The 13556-nt window shown below is 38.9% G+C and overlaps 1 protein-coding gene across 2 annotated transcripts in view; it reads right to left on the reverse strand.

Annotated features, from left to right (window-relative positions):
- RGS17 (regulator of G protein signaling 17) overlaps positions 1 to 13556 on the reverse strand; it is an 81283-nt gene that overhangs the window by 21686 nt on the left and 46041 nt on the right. For both annotated transcript variants that reach the window (XM_016156341.2, XM_016156340.2), the window contains exon 3: positions 4184 to 4327. In XM_016156341.2, the coding sequence (XP_016011827.1) occupies positions 4184 to 4302 (119 nt within the window). In that variant the 5' untranslated portion in view covers positions 4303 to 4327. The remainder of the gene's footprint in view (positions 1 to 4183; positions 4328 to 13556) is intronic.

Below are 13556 nucleotides of genomic sequence, written 5' to 3' on the forward strand. Positions count from 1 at the left end.
CACAGCATTTTCCAAACATTAGTTTTTCAGCGAGGCCATTTTTTCTTCCAAACAAAAGCTTATACGTAGGTCTAATATGTAAAATGGCTAAGCACAGAACCACTCCCTTAGAAATAGAAAGTGGGGAGCCCAGGGCTGTGGCCCACAAAACTTGCCCCCCGTCGCCCCCCAGGATCATCTCCCCACCACCACAAAGTGGCATGAGAAGCCAGTGGTGACATTTAGAGAGATGGCAGCAGAAGTCTCATGAGTTCTAATTTTTTGTGACTTAACATGGAAATCTGTCTTGCTTTATAGGACACCACCAAGAGCAATGAGGAATTAAAACAGGGATGGATTAGCACCCAGAGAGTTTATTTGAAAAAAAAAAAATAGCCCACGTTATTTTAATATAACCTCTGAGCTTAAGATGAGGATCGTAAGAATACTTGGATATTAGCTTCAAACTCGAAATAACTTTCGATAGCGCCGCCTTTCTACCTCCTTTCTGAGGCACCTCGTTTTTAGTGCGCAAACGACGGTTTCTAATTTGCGACACACTTTCACACACGCCATCTCACGTGCAAGTGTCTGAATGACCTCAGTGATTCATATTGTCCCGGTGAAGGCAGTTTTGTGAGGAACCCACATATCTTTCAAAGGTTTTCTTCTCACATAGAAGAGGAAAGAGAGTTAACTATGTGAAGAGTCGGGTCGTTCCGCTTGAATCCCGATACAAGAGGAACACTACATTTTGAGCATGGCAACCTTGAACCTTCAGACGAGCAGTCTTGACATGGCTGTCTCTCCTCCTGGTGGGGAACTGCTCCGTCCTATGTACAGAACGTGCAAAAGTATAGACTATTCATTCTATGGCCAAGACTCAAGACTTCCGTGACTCATTTATATAACACAGGTTAAATGGTCTAAACTCCCTTGTTTTGTCTACTTGAAATGGAGGGCTGTGGGGGAGAAGTTGGACACAGAAAGAGACGGATCTGAGGAAAGAAGTGGTTCCTTGACAGAGACAGAGAACAGATCAGCTTAATTAGTCATTCCCTTAAAAAAAAAAAAGTTTCCTTTTTTTAAATTTCACCAAAATTACTGGAGCGACATTAGTTAATAAATAATAGTCACCATTCTGCTGTCTACGTCTGTGAGTTTTTTGTTTTGTTGCTTTCAGTTTTATATCCCACATAGGAGTGAAATAATATAGTCCTTAACTTCTTCCGTCTGACTTACTCTGCTCAGCATGAGATATCAAGGCCCATCCATGTTGTCGCGTGTTGTGAAGCCCAAACTTTTTAGACTTATGAAGGAAACTGTGGAAATATTCAGCAGTTATGTACTTACTTTCTGTATCATCTCCCCCAAAGAAAGCATAGCGATAATTTTATAAAGATAAATTTAAAACTAGAAGAGGAGCTGATAATGGAATATGAATGAGAAATGTAAATTCAAGGGAAGCACTGTATTGTTTAAAAAACCCATAACCTGTGAGGCATTTATATTTATCACCAGATAAATTTACTTTCCTAGCACTCTGTTTCCTTAAAAGGAGGTAAAATCAGCTACATGACAACTTCTCCTATTTACAAAATGACAGTTATTTCATATTTTGATTTCTAACTTTTTCCCCCTCTAAATTACATTTTTTAGTGTTTCTTTTTGTTCTGCCCCTTTGACCTCGCCTGGCAAATTTGAAAAACGTTTCTTTCTTTCTTCTTTTTTCTACACTAATAAACCTTTACAAGTTTTTTTTCCCCTAAACTCAAAAATACAAAAGTAATGATATTTTAAAAATGCATGTGTTAAGGCCATTTGCAATGAGATAACATAGTCACAATTAATATCCTTAGTTCAGAACAGTTAACTTTCATTGTTTCCGTCAGGCTGTTTACATTAGAAATTACTTCTAATTTACCATTTATAGCAGACGTGTAAATGTACAGATCGTGCATTTTATGGCCTAGTCCCAGGCACCCGTGACTCACTGCTGCTAACACAGTTCTCAACAATGATAATCTAGACCAGAACTAAGAGAACACTCATCCAAGCACCACACATCACCCTAAAGGTGTGGAAAGCTAACACAACTTCCCAAAGCTGTTCTAGATCCACAGTCTGTGTTCTGGGACAATCTGATGGTCATGAGTTCATGCCGAATATTTTGTTTTTTAATGTGCGCTTTACAAATTAATAAAAACAAGTTCTTGCTAAATATCTGTCTGACAGCAAAGAAGTCCAGTGCAACAAAACTTCAGTACTCTATTTGTTTGGGTGTTTTAATCCTGAAGCAATTCAAAAATGAATCTTGGTGAGTAAATAAAATCATATACTGATTGCCGGAACATGGCACGGTGCAAATGAGAAACAGAAGTATAATTCTCAGTACTGTGTAACAATGCATTTGTGATGTTTCATACAGAATTTAAATAAAATGGCTTTCCTTTCCAACATACTTTTATTATATCCACGAGCTGTTTTCTTTACATAAACATTATTTCAACCCGGCTCCTCTTTAAAGAGATTTTATTTTTCCAATATGAAGTGTTCTCTAGCCCAGTGAATTCTTTATTAAACGCATACTATGTCCAGGCAGTGGGTTTTTTTTTTTTTTTTTTTTAGCTCATTTGTGTTTTGTCTCATCTAATGTTCACAACAACCCTATGAGGTAGGGATTCTTATTGCTGTCATTTGACAGATGAGGAATCTGAGGACATTAAGTAACTTGCTGAAGGTCACACAGACAGTGATGGATGAGGACAAGATTCGAACCCAGGAAGTCTGACTTTAGAACCACCATATTAAGTCGCTACACTATATTTCATGAATTAAGACAAAATCCCGATGATTTCCTTAGGAGTGATACAGAAAAAAAAAATTACATAATTTTATTAAAATATATTCTCCCCCTAAAACTCTATTTCCTCCATCTGAAATAGTTAAGAATGAACGAAAAGGATCAAATAAAGTCGATTTCCCCTAACAAAGAATCATCAGCTGAGAAGCAATTGTGATAAACACCACTTTAAGCCTTCTAAATTACTACAATATCTGATGTTTTCTGGGAACGAAGTTTTCTAGAGGAGTCAGAGTTCATTGAAACCAAGGCTACCACTGTAGTATGACACATCTCATTTTCTGTTTTGGCCACAATGATAGAACATCAAGCTACCGTGTCCCAACAATAACCTTGATGGATGCGGGAAATTGCAGAGATCATATATGGGAAGCTGACTCAAGCATTTGGGCCTTTCTTTAGGGTTTTGAAATGGTTCGTGGAGATCCAGAAGACTACCCCAATCCAGAATATCTACTTGCGAACTGGGTTTTAAAGGACCCTGAAACATGGGTCTATGGAAAGTTCTAGGATCCCCCTGAGGAATCGCACCTGCATGTATCTTAGGACTCCTCTGGGTCTTACTGATTTTCTTGTTTTAGGGCATTTTGGGAATTTGAAACTGGAGCAGGTTTTCCGAAGTGCCTGAATCATGGACAAGACCTTAGGAATCAATTTTAACTCTTTATCGTTTTGCCAGTGAGGAAGCCGAATAAACAGATCACAAGTTTGATGTCACAGAGGCTGTGAGTGATAAAATCCCAATGGAAAGTAGATCCTCTGGCTTTAAGGTCAGAGTTTTTAATTAACCGAGTTGGCCTCCATACCCATCATAACCCCTGGCCGTTGGATCTGTCGACATGAGTTTGGCACCTCTTTTTGTGCCTTTGTCAGGCTCTCTGACTGAGGTTGGCCCCCTGACTTATCCCTGTGACTAGATGATCAACACCTTACGAAACACCATATAACGAAACACAGCACTGAATACTGCATATGGTTCTCCGACGTTAATGTTCTATCACCGCTGGTAACACTGGAGTATACTGTTCATGCTTAATAAACATATAACCATAATCTAATTTTTACCCATATCTTTAAGTTGCATGGAGGAAGGAAAACATGATATAAAATAATGTTTTCATTCTTTACTATCAATTTAAATGCAGATTATGAGGAGACATTTTGCATATGGAAATGATTGCATTAAGCCGATAATGGTCCCCAATAATTCCTACGTGTGAAGAAAAAAAACAAAAAAAGACAGATTGAGAAGTTTGCAACGACCCCAAGAACCGACACGCACATTCCCACTAGTGTTTACGTAGCTCGGGTGTGGCGTCACACAGATAACAGGACACGTACCAGGAGCAGCTGCAGCAACAGCACCAGCAAAAGCAACATGTGTTGTTGGGCCTCTGGCTTCCAGGTGCTTGAGACACAGCAGGTGTTCCTTCATTCTGTGACTGCTGCCTTTTTCGCATTTCAGCTACTGTGGTACCCGACTGGCTGAAAAAAAAAAAAGACAGAAAAGATAAGGTATGAAAAAGTACAATAAGGATAAGTTGCCTGCGCATTTAGGAGAATATCCTAAAAACTCTGGGGACCAACTTCTATCATTATCTGCGACACAAAATTGTAGTAACCGTATTACCACGTAATCAAAATCGGTTGGTAAGGTCAATATGATAAGCTTTGAAAACTTTTAACTTCCTTCTTTACCCAAGAATGATTACACCGCTTCCCTGTATGAACACCTTTAAATGATTATAGTGGGTATTTCTTGTTTCTCCACTGATGTTTACAGTCAGTTTAATTGAGCTTTATAAATCATTGTTGCAAGGTTTCTAACTAAATAACATTGTGAGGAAGATCAAGTTTGTTTTCAGTGCTCTCTCAACTCCTTCTAAAACACTCAATCTTCTTTTTGACATTTCTGCCTCATGCTTCAGGGGCCTAATCTCAGAAACATTGGCAAAATGCCTTGTTCTCTGTTAAACCTTTTTGCAAAGGCAGTGCCTTCCTTTTCCTTTACCACCCAAACTTATTTTTATGTAGTAGAGAATTGTGAAAAGATAAAATGTCATCCAATCCAGGAGAATTGCTTTGGTGGAATTTATATATCACGGCAGATAAGAAAAAATTGAGATATAGGATGCCCTACTTGTGACCTTGCAAATCAGGCCAAATGGGCTGCTTCCTATTTAGAAGCACAACCCTGTTCTAGGATTTAGTTGAGGATAAAAAATAAAGTTTCATTTTAGTATAGAAAGGTCATATTTTTGAAAAAATGTATCTTTGATAAAGGAGTGAATTCTCCTGAATTATTATTTTTGTAACTATGCAATATATGTAAATCATACACATGTACGACCAGATATGTGACTCTGAGCAATAACATATTAAAAATATAAAGTATTTTAGGTTATTTTGGCATTGTGAGATCACACTTTAAAAATTACATTTTTAGTTCTAAATACAATAGATATTTTTCAAAAGATACTGTATTCTTGAAAATAAGATAAATATCTTTTTAGATCAGAAACAGACCAGAAAACCACAACAGTCAGTAAATTGGGCTAAAGCCATAGTCGTTTTGTAATTCAGATAGAAACAGAAAAATGCAAGCAAGGGTTTCGTACTCCAGGCGGTTATGAAGTGCCGCACTGTGAGTGAGGGGAGGCCAGAGTCCAGGCTGCCTGCGGAAAATCAGGGGTCGCGGTTCCACTACTCATGACATGATGCTGAAGAAACTGTACCATTCAATGCTGCTTTAGCTTCAGGAGGGAGAGGTTGCAGAGAAAGCCATTCAGCTGTTACCTAGGCCAGGCGGCCCACAGATTCAGTGCCTGAGTCAGGGACATCTCCAGACTACTGCTGGATGGGAGGGAATCCTAAGATGCCAGTCAAAGAGCTACTATGGGACTCAGGGGCTCAGAGACAGGTGGAGACAGGTGAAAAGCATTGCATTACAAAGAGTGTGGTAGAGTGAGAAATATACCTCTCACTCAGTGTGTTGCCTGAAAGCGAAAAAAAAAAAAAATCCAACTTAACACTAAAAAACAAAGAGCCAACTCAGCAATCAAGAGATGAATACACCCCTGACCAAATAAATGCAAATCATCTAAACAGAATCATCTAAAATTAATTTAATAAGTATATGTTTAAGGTAAACAATGTAATAAAGGAAAGACTGTAAGAGAACATTTATCTTAGTCATATAAGAGAACAAGAAACTGTATACATAAATATAGGCAAATATGAAACAAAAGAAATGTAAAAACAAAAACATATAGCCATTAAAAAGATTCAGATAGAATAATATCTTCCCAAAGGAATCCCAAAGAATTATAGTGCCAGAGGACTGGCCCTAGAATTCGGCAAAAAAAAAGATAAAAAGATGAAACATAAAAGAGACAAGTATGGCAGTAACACTGAAAGGCTCCATGTGTGTCCAGTGAGATTTTCATCATAAGGAAAGAATTAACTGATTGTCAGGGAAGTATTATTTATTTTCAGGGAAGTTGGCTGAAAACTTTCCAGAATTGGAAGACAACAAAATGAAACGAAGTCTCACGTTGAAAGAACACATGACGTACTGAACGAAATTAATAAAAAAAAAAAAGAAAAGTAGAGCCACACCTACATGCATTATAATAAAACTGCAGAACTCCAAGATAAAGAAATAAGCTGAATTACCTACAGAGGAGTACCATGGAATGACAGTAGCCTTCACGAGGAATGACGATGGGCCATGCAGTCATGTTTTCCGGGTGCAGAGGGAGGAAAGCTGTCACCCACCAATTTACATTTAGCTAAGCAAGAATTCAAGAGTGAAGCTGATTTATGACCTATAAACTGAGTTTATTACTCAAAGCCTTGCTGGAATCTACTTTAGTCAGAAGAAAACAAAATCAGAGGAAAGGAGTGGAATGTAAGAAGCAATTGCTTTGAAACTGCTAAAATGTGATCCTGAGCTTAATTAACGACTAGCTGGGGGAAAAAAAATGTTTCTAAATAAGTTAATTTGACTACATAAATTAGGAAAATAAGGCAGTTGCCCTCTCCTTCCACGGACTTTTTTTTTTTTTTTTTGGTGTACATCATAATGTCCCCATGTTAGATCTGAGTCATTACACCATAGTTTTCTGGGCCTATCAGCTTTTGACACAGTGATCACTCCATCTTCTTTGACACACTTTCTTCTCTTGCTTCTGAGCACCACACTCACCTGTTTGCTTTTAATCTCACGAGCCACTTCTCAGGCGATTCTGATATTTCCTTTTAATCTCCCTCACCTCCAAATATTGGACAGCCATAGTACTCCAACCTTAGGATTCTTTTCTCTATCATTTATTGGACTCATCGAGATTTTTACTGGATTGTCTGGTTTCCAAATTTACACGTCCAGTAGAAGTGACTTTTTTCTGAACTCTAGACTCATAGGTCTAACTACCTACTTGACATCTACGCTTGGCTTTCTCAACTTGACATCTTAACCATAACATGTTCTGATCCGACCCTCTTATTTTCCCCTAAAAAACCTGTTCCTCCCAGTTTTCCCACTTTCCGTAAATGAAAAGCCTCATCTTTCTAATTATCCACACCAAAACGACTTTCGGGGTCATCCTCGACTCCTGTTTCATTCAGGTTCAGCAGCCCAGCAAATGTGAGACCCCGTGACTGATCTCCTCCTTCCCCTCTGCGTCTGCTAGTCCTCGTTTCTTGCTCGTCCCAGTCCATTCTGTCGTTAGCATGACAGCCAAAGTGAGTCTTCGAAAACGTTAAGTAGATGATTTCAGCAGAGGACCTTCCACCCAGCTTCACTCTAACTCTTCCAGTGCCTTCCCATTTTACTCAGAGTAAAAGCCAACGTTTTTGCAATGTGGTCTTCCGTGAAGCATCTTCTTTTGTTTTGTTTGCTCTGTGTAACCAGGATGGCCTCTTTGCTGCTCCTCAACCACTCCCGGGACAGTCACGTGTCAGGGCGTTTACACTGCTGTTCCACACTCAGGGCTTGACCCCTTCGGGTCTTTACGCACGTGTTGCAACCTCGCTGAAATCTCCCCTGCTACCTTATTTAGCATCTCGACTCCCTCACTCCCAGCATGACCTATCACCCTTTCTCATTTAATTTGTCTCTATATTACATATCCTTATCAGTCATACTGTAAGTTATACACATTTGTTTGTCTAACCAACTAGAAAATAAGTTCCATGAAGGTAAAGATTTTTTTTTTCTTCAGAAACATCACACACACACACATGCATACATACAAATACAAAGTAGCTTTATGTCGGACGGAGGTCCTAATCTCTATCCCAAAAATTTGCGGAAAGTTTCAATAACTTCCTTGAGAACCGAATGCCTTAATTTCCTCACTGTTAAATATTCAATTCTGAAAAATGCAGAGGGAAATGCCATCGTGGGTGTCCATTTATTCAGGCAATCTCTAGAGATGTTGAATCACCGTAAAGAGGTCCAAATACCATTCGTTAGATTTGCAAGATCTTTTGCTGGCTGCTAAGTCTTTTGGCTAGCTAAAGAAAAAAAAAATCACAGGAGAATGCCTTCTTTGTGCTTTTCTGATGTGATTGTGTGTGTGTGTGTGTGTGTGTGTGCGTGTCATAAACATCTTCCTTCTGGAAAAAAAGTTACTACTCACTGATTTCTTTTATGTAGGTTCTCATTACCATTTGGATGGAGCAGGTCGCTTATTTTTCTGACTGATCTAGACGTCGCAGAACACCAGCAATTCAGTGTCTCGACTGTGTTTGGAGTTGAAACTTCTGGGCTGCCTGGCATACAACTATGTATAAGAAAGACAGTCTGCTCTCATATTTTGCCACATAGATGCACCGTCCAGACAATCAGGCACACAGAGCTGGGGAAGAAAGCCATCCGAGAGAGCTACTTAGTGACAGTGCTGATAAAATGCCTTCCTAAATCTGTGTTCGGGTGACTAAGCATGGCAAATAGTGGTGTGCTCTCGGGTACTGGGTGATCACATCCTAAAACCCTTATTGACATCTGCTTCCTGTGTGCCACTGTCATGGGCGGTGCTGAAGGTAATTCGCTGGGATTTATCTGTAAATACGGAAGGGAAAATCTGTAAAACTTAATTTTTTATCCCTAGAGTTCACTGAATCTAGTTTTAAGCAAAACTAGATTCTTAATGTCATAAATGGAAAGAAAAAAAAAAGTCTGCAAAATGGTGCATAACCAAGGACTGAAACTCTCGAACATATTTGAATATGCAGAGGCCAATTTTTTTTTTTCTACTAACTCACTAGGGAGAAAGGCTTTCAACAAACCATTTAATTTCACACAGTAGGAGAGAATGAAGCAGGGGAAACTGGTTACTTCTTTGCAAAAAAAATACATACCTGTGCACAAAATCGGGACTTCAGACTTTTTGAGCTACACAGCCCTGGTGGGGCCCATGATCCAGGGGTGGGACAGGGCAGGGAGCATGTGCAGTAGCATCTCTCACACACACTGGCCACCTCTGAAAACTCTTCCATTTAGTTCTCACAATCCCATTGATTTATTTTAGCTTTTACTGCTCTTGCTTTTGAGGTCAAATTCATAAAATCCTCTTTAAGTCCAAAGTCCTTGAGTTTAGTTCCTATGTTTTCTTCTATGCATTTTATATGATCCAGCAACCCCTCTATAAGGCATTCACCCCAAAGACTTGAAGACCCATATCCAAAAAGATATTTGCACACCCATATTCATAGCAGCATTATCCATGGTGGCCGGGACATGGAAGCAACTTAAGTGTCCTATGATAGTTGATTGGATAAAGAAGCTGTGGTACATATATACAATGGAACATTACTCAGCCATAAGCAGAGATGAAATACTGCCATTTGTGACAACATGGATGGACCTCGAGATAATCATGCTAAGCAAAATAACCCAGATAGTTCTCACAGTGAGGTGCTCGGAAAATTTAATGGACTAAAAGTTAATCCTCCATCACCCTCATTTCCCCTCGAAGCTTAGGTTAATGCCTTAACAAGAAAAACCCGTAAATCTAAGGTAGTGATCAGAGAGGGCTTTTCCTGTGTTGAGCATTACTGTATCTTACGAGAAATGCGAAAATTCCGATCTCACTTCCTGCTGTACACAATTTTACTCCATGTTGCTTCTTCCCCTTTTCCAGGATCAGATACAATAATCAAAACTATCTTTATAGAAAAAAATAAGAAATAAATAAGTGGGGCTATATCCATCTAAAAAGCTTTGGCACAGCAAAAAAAAAAAATCAACAAAATAAAAAGATAACCTATAGAACAGGAGAAAATATTTGCAAACCATATATCTAATAAGAGGTTAAGTTCCAAAATATATAATGAACTCATAGAAGTCAATATCAAAAAAAAAATCCAATTAAAAAACGGGCAGAGGAACTGAACAGACATTTTTCCAGAGAAGACATTCGAATGACTGACAAATCATTCATGTACTTCCAGGCACATGGAAAGACCCTCGGTATCACTATTCATCAAGGAAATGCACATTTAAACCACAGGGAGGTATCATTTCACACCTGTTAGATTAGCTATTAAAAGGACAAGAAATAAAAGTGTTGTTGAGGATGTGGAGCAAAGAGAACCCTTGTGCACTGTTGGTGGGAATGTAAATTGGTGCCGCCACTATGGAAAACAGTATGGAGATTCCTCAAAAAAATTTAAAATAGAACTACATACGCTCCAGAAATCCCACTTCTTGGTAGATGTCCAAAGGAAATGAAAACACGATAGAGAAAAGATATCTGCGACACGCTTATTGTCGCATTATTCAAAACAGCTGAGATATGGAAGCAACCTGTGTCTGTTAATGAATGAATGGATAAAGAAGATGTGGTGGATATATATACAATGGAATAGTATTCAGCCATGAAAAGGAAATCCTGCCGATTGTGGCAACATGGATGGCCCTTGAAAGTGTTATGCTAAGTGAGATAAAGCTCACGTAGAAAGACAAATACTGTATGTTACCACTTACATGTGAAATCTTAAAACACTTGTAGAAACAGACAGCAGAATGAAGATTTCCATGGTGTGGGGTGGTGGGAGGGAGCGGGCAGGAACTGAGGAGACACCAGGCAAAGGGTACGAACTCGACGTTAGAAGATGAGTAAGTTCTGGAAAGCTAAGCACGGCATCGTGATTACAGGTAACAATACTGTGCTATACACTTCAAAGTCTCCTAGAGACCAGAACTGAAATATTCTCACCACAAAGATGGTAATTATGTGATATGATGGAGGTGTTAGCTAATGCTACGGTGATAATCATATTGCAGTATATAAATGTATTAAACCAACTTATCGTACATCTTAAACTAAGACTATCATATGCCGATTAAATCTCAGTTTAAAAAATCTTTACAATTGGAGCGATGAGCAAAATGAAACGAGACAAAATTTAAACATATAAGGAAATGAACTTGGATCTAAAAGAATACTGCATAAGACTAGGATGGGAGAAACATGGCTTAACAGGAGCATGTGAAAAATTCTAGGTAATTTACTGGACAATAATTCAGTATTAATCAACAGTATAATGCAAACCAAGTAGTTAATGGAAGTTTAGAATGCATTACTAGAGGCATGTTTGCTAAAACGTCTTCTCTGAGCTGGTTAAATAGTTATATTCAATTCTGGTCACCACAACTTAAGAAAAAAAAAGAAATATGTTCAGAAGACAAAAGGAGGAGAATTGAGTTTTTTAAATAAAAAGTCATCTAAGAATAGTACTTTTAGAACAAAGATGTTTGCTCTTAAGAGAAGACTCAGATAATCCAAATGATATTTTTTAAAATATTTGAAGTGACACCATTTGGAAGAGAATGTAGATCTGCTTTGTAAGAACCCAAATATTAGAAGATGGGTTGATGCATAGACCCAACTGAGAGACTCTTCTCCACGTATGGAAAGGTCGTCCGATACCCAAAGAAGACCTTAATTTACCTGTGAGGTCAGCATCAGGTAAATGTGCAGATATTTATTCCTAGTCGTGAAGTATTTTCCCTGTGAAAGAAGTCACTCCTCAGCTTAAAATTTCTGATAACCTCCCATGCTTAGGCTAAGCTGGCCTGTATCTATGTAACGGAGCAAGCTTTCAGTGTAGTCTCATGGTATATTTATCTAAAAAGAGTCGTATCCAAAGCAGGTTTTTTTCTTTTTTTTGGAGGGGGTGGGGTATTTTCAAAACTGTGATACAGTAGTCCCCTCTCACTTGCATTTTCGCTTTTCACAGTTTACCTGTGCAGAACCGTGGCTTGAAAATATTAAATAGGAAATTCCAGAAATAAACAATTCATTAGCTGTAAATCATGTACCGTTCTGAGTACCTCACTTCATCTCATCATGTAGGCATTGTATCATCTCACATCATCATAAGAAGTGTGATAAATATTTTGAGAGACCACATTCACATAGCATTTATTATAGTATATTGTTACAATTGTTCTATTTTATTATTGCTGTTGTTATCTCTGACTGTGCCTGATTTATAAATTAAACTTTATTGTGTGCACGATTAAAAAAAAAAAAAAAGCATAGTATATATACGGTTTTCTACTGTCGCAGTTTGGGTTCCCACTGGGGGTCTCCCGTGGGTAAGGGGTCTGCTGTACCACGTTGTCCCTGCTCATCCTACTTAAACCCTCTCCGTCTTCTTTCTTCCCATTGGGACAGAAATAGGCGCATTCCTCTCAGCGTCTACACGGCATTTGCCCCTGCCACTTCGAGCTGCAGTTTGGGTAGGAGCCTGCTAAAACCACGGGACTCCGACATCCAAGAGTCGTACCCTCTTTGGTATTCCCAGCACCAGGTTCACACGTCCCCTCCAGACAGTCTCTGAGGACCCTCCCAGCCCCCTCCCAGCTCCCTCCCAGGTGGTGAGGGCCTCCCTGGCACCTCTCAACCTTCTCTGACCTGTAATTCTATACTGTTTTATAGCCACGCCATGTGTGAGTTTTCCCTACAAGACCCTGAGCTCTTTGAGTGCAGAGGCTGAGCCGTTCATCTCGGTACTCTTGGTCACACGAAAAAATGACACGCATCTCAATTAAGTTCCCACCAAGAATGCTGTCTGGTGAGCTGGAGCAAGTAAGGATTCCACTCCACACAGAACCACCCCTCTGTTTTGCTCACAGGAAGACTTTGGCTCGTAAAATTTATCCCTTTTGCTCCTTCTTAACATGTTTGGTATCTACTCACTTTTTTTTGCATTTTGGAATCTAATATGAACCAGTATTTATTTCATTTTACACGTACATTAAAAATTAGTTATTTTGATGTTGATGTCATCGAGATGATATGCGGTTAAAAAGCACCAAATTTTCCGGGAACTTCATCATATGAGTAAGCTTGAGGACCAGTGAGCTCGGCTGATATGTGTTAAGGAAGTGAAACGAAAACTAGAAGCCTCTTCTCTAGCACAGGTCTCTAAAAGACCAGAAGTGCACATTTAAAGTGAAGGAGAAAGTCACTCAATTCCTTACCAATTTCAGAAAGTCGAGAAGACGAATATAGACACAGTAAAGCTTTTGAGCATCCAATTTTTACCTGAATTATCCAGGCTCTGCTTTAGTTTGGAACAGCAGCATTAGCTTAGGGTAAATGTTTTAGAAATTGGGCCAACAATGTAAGCGCAATCTTTGTCATAAACACTGCATGGTGACAATGAGAATTCTTAGCGTGGCCCTCTTACTTTCAATGTG

Source organism: Rousettus aegyptiacus, unplaced genomic scaffold (genome assembly GCF_014176215.1).
Source record: "Rousettus aegyptiacus isolate mRouAeg1 unplaced genomic scaffold, mRouAeg1.p scaffold_m13_p_1, whole genome shotgun sequence".
NCBI classification, from domain to species: Eukaryota; Metazoa; Chordata; class Mammalia; order Chiroptera; family Pteropodidae; genus Rousettus; species Rousettus aegyptiacus.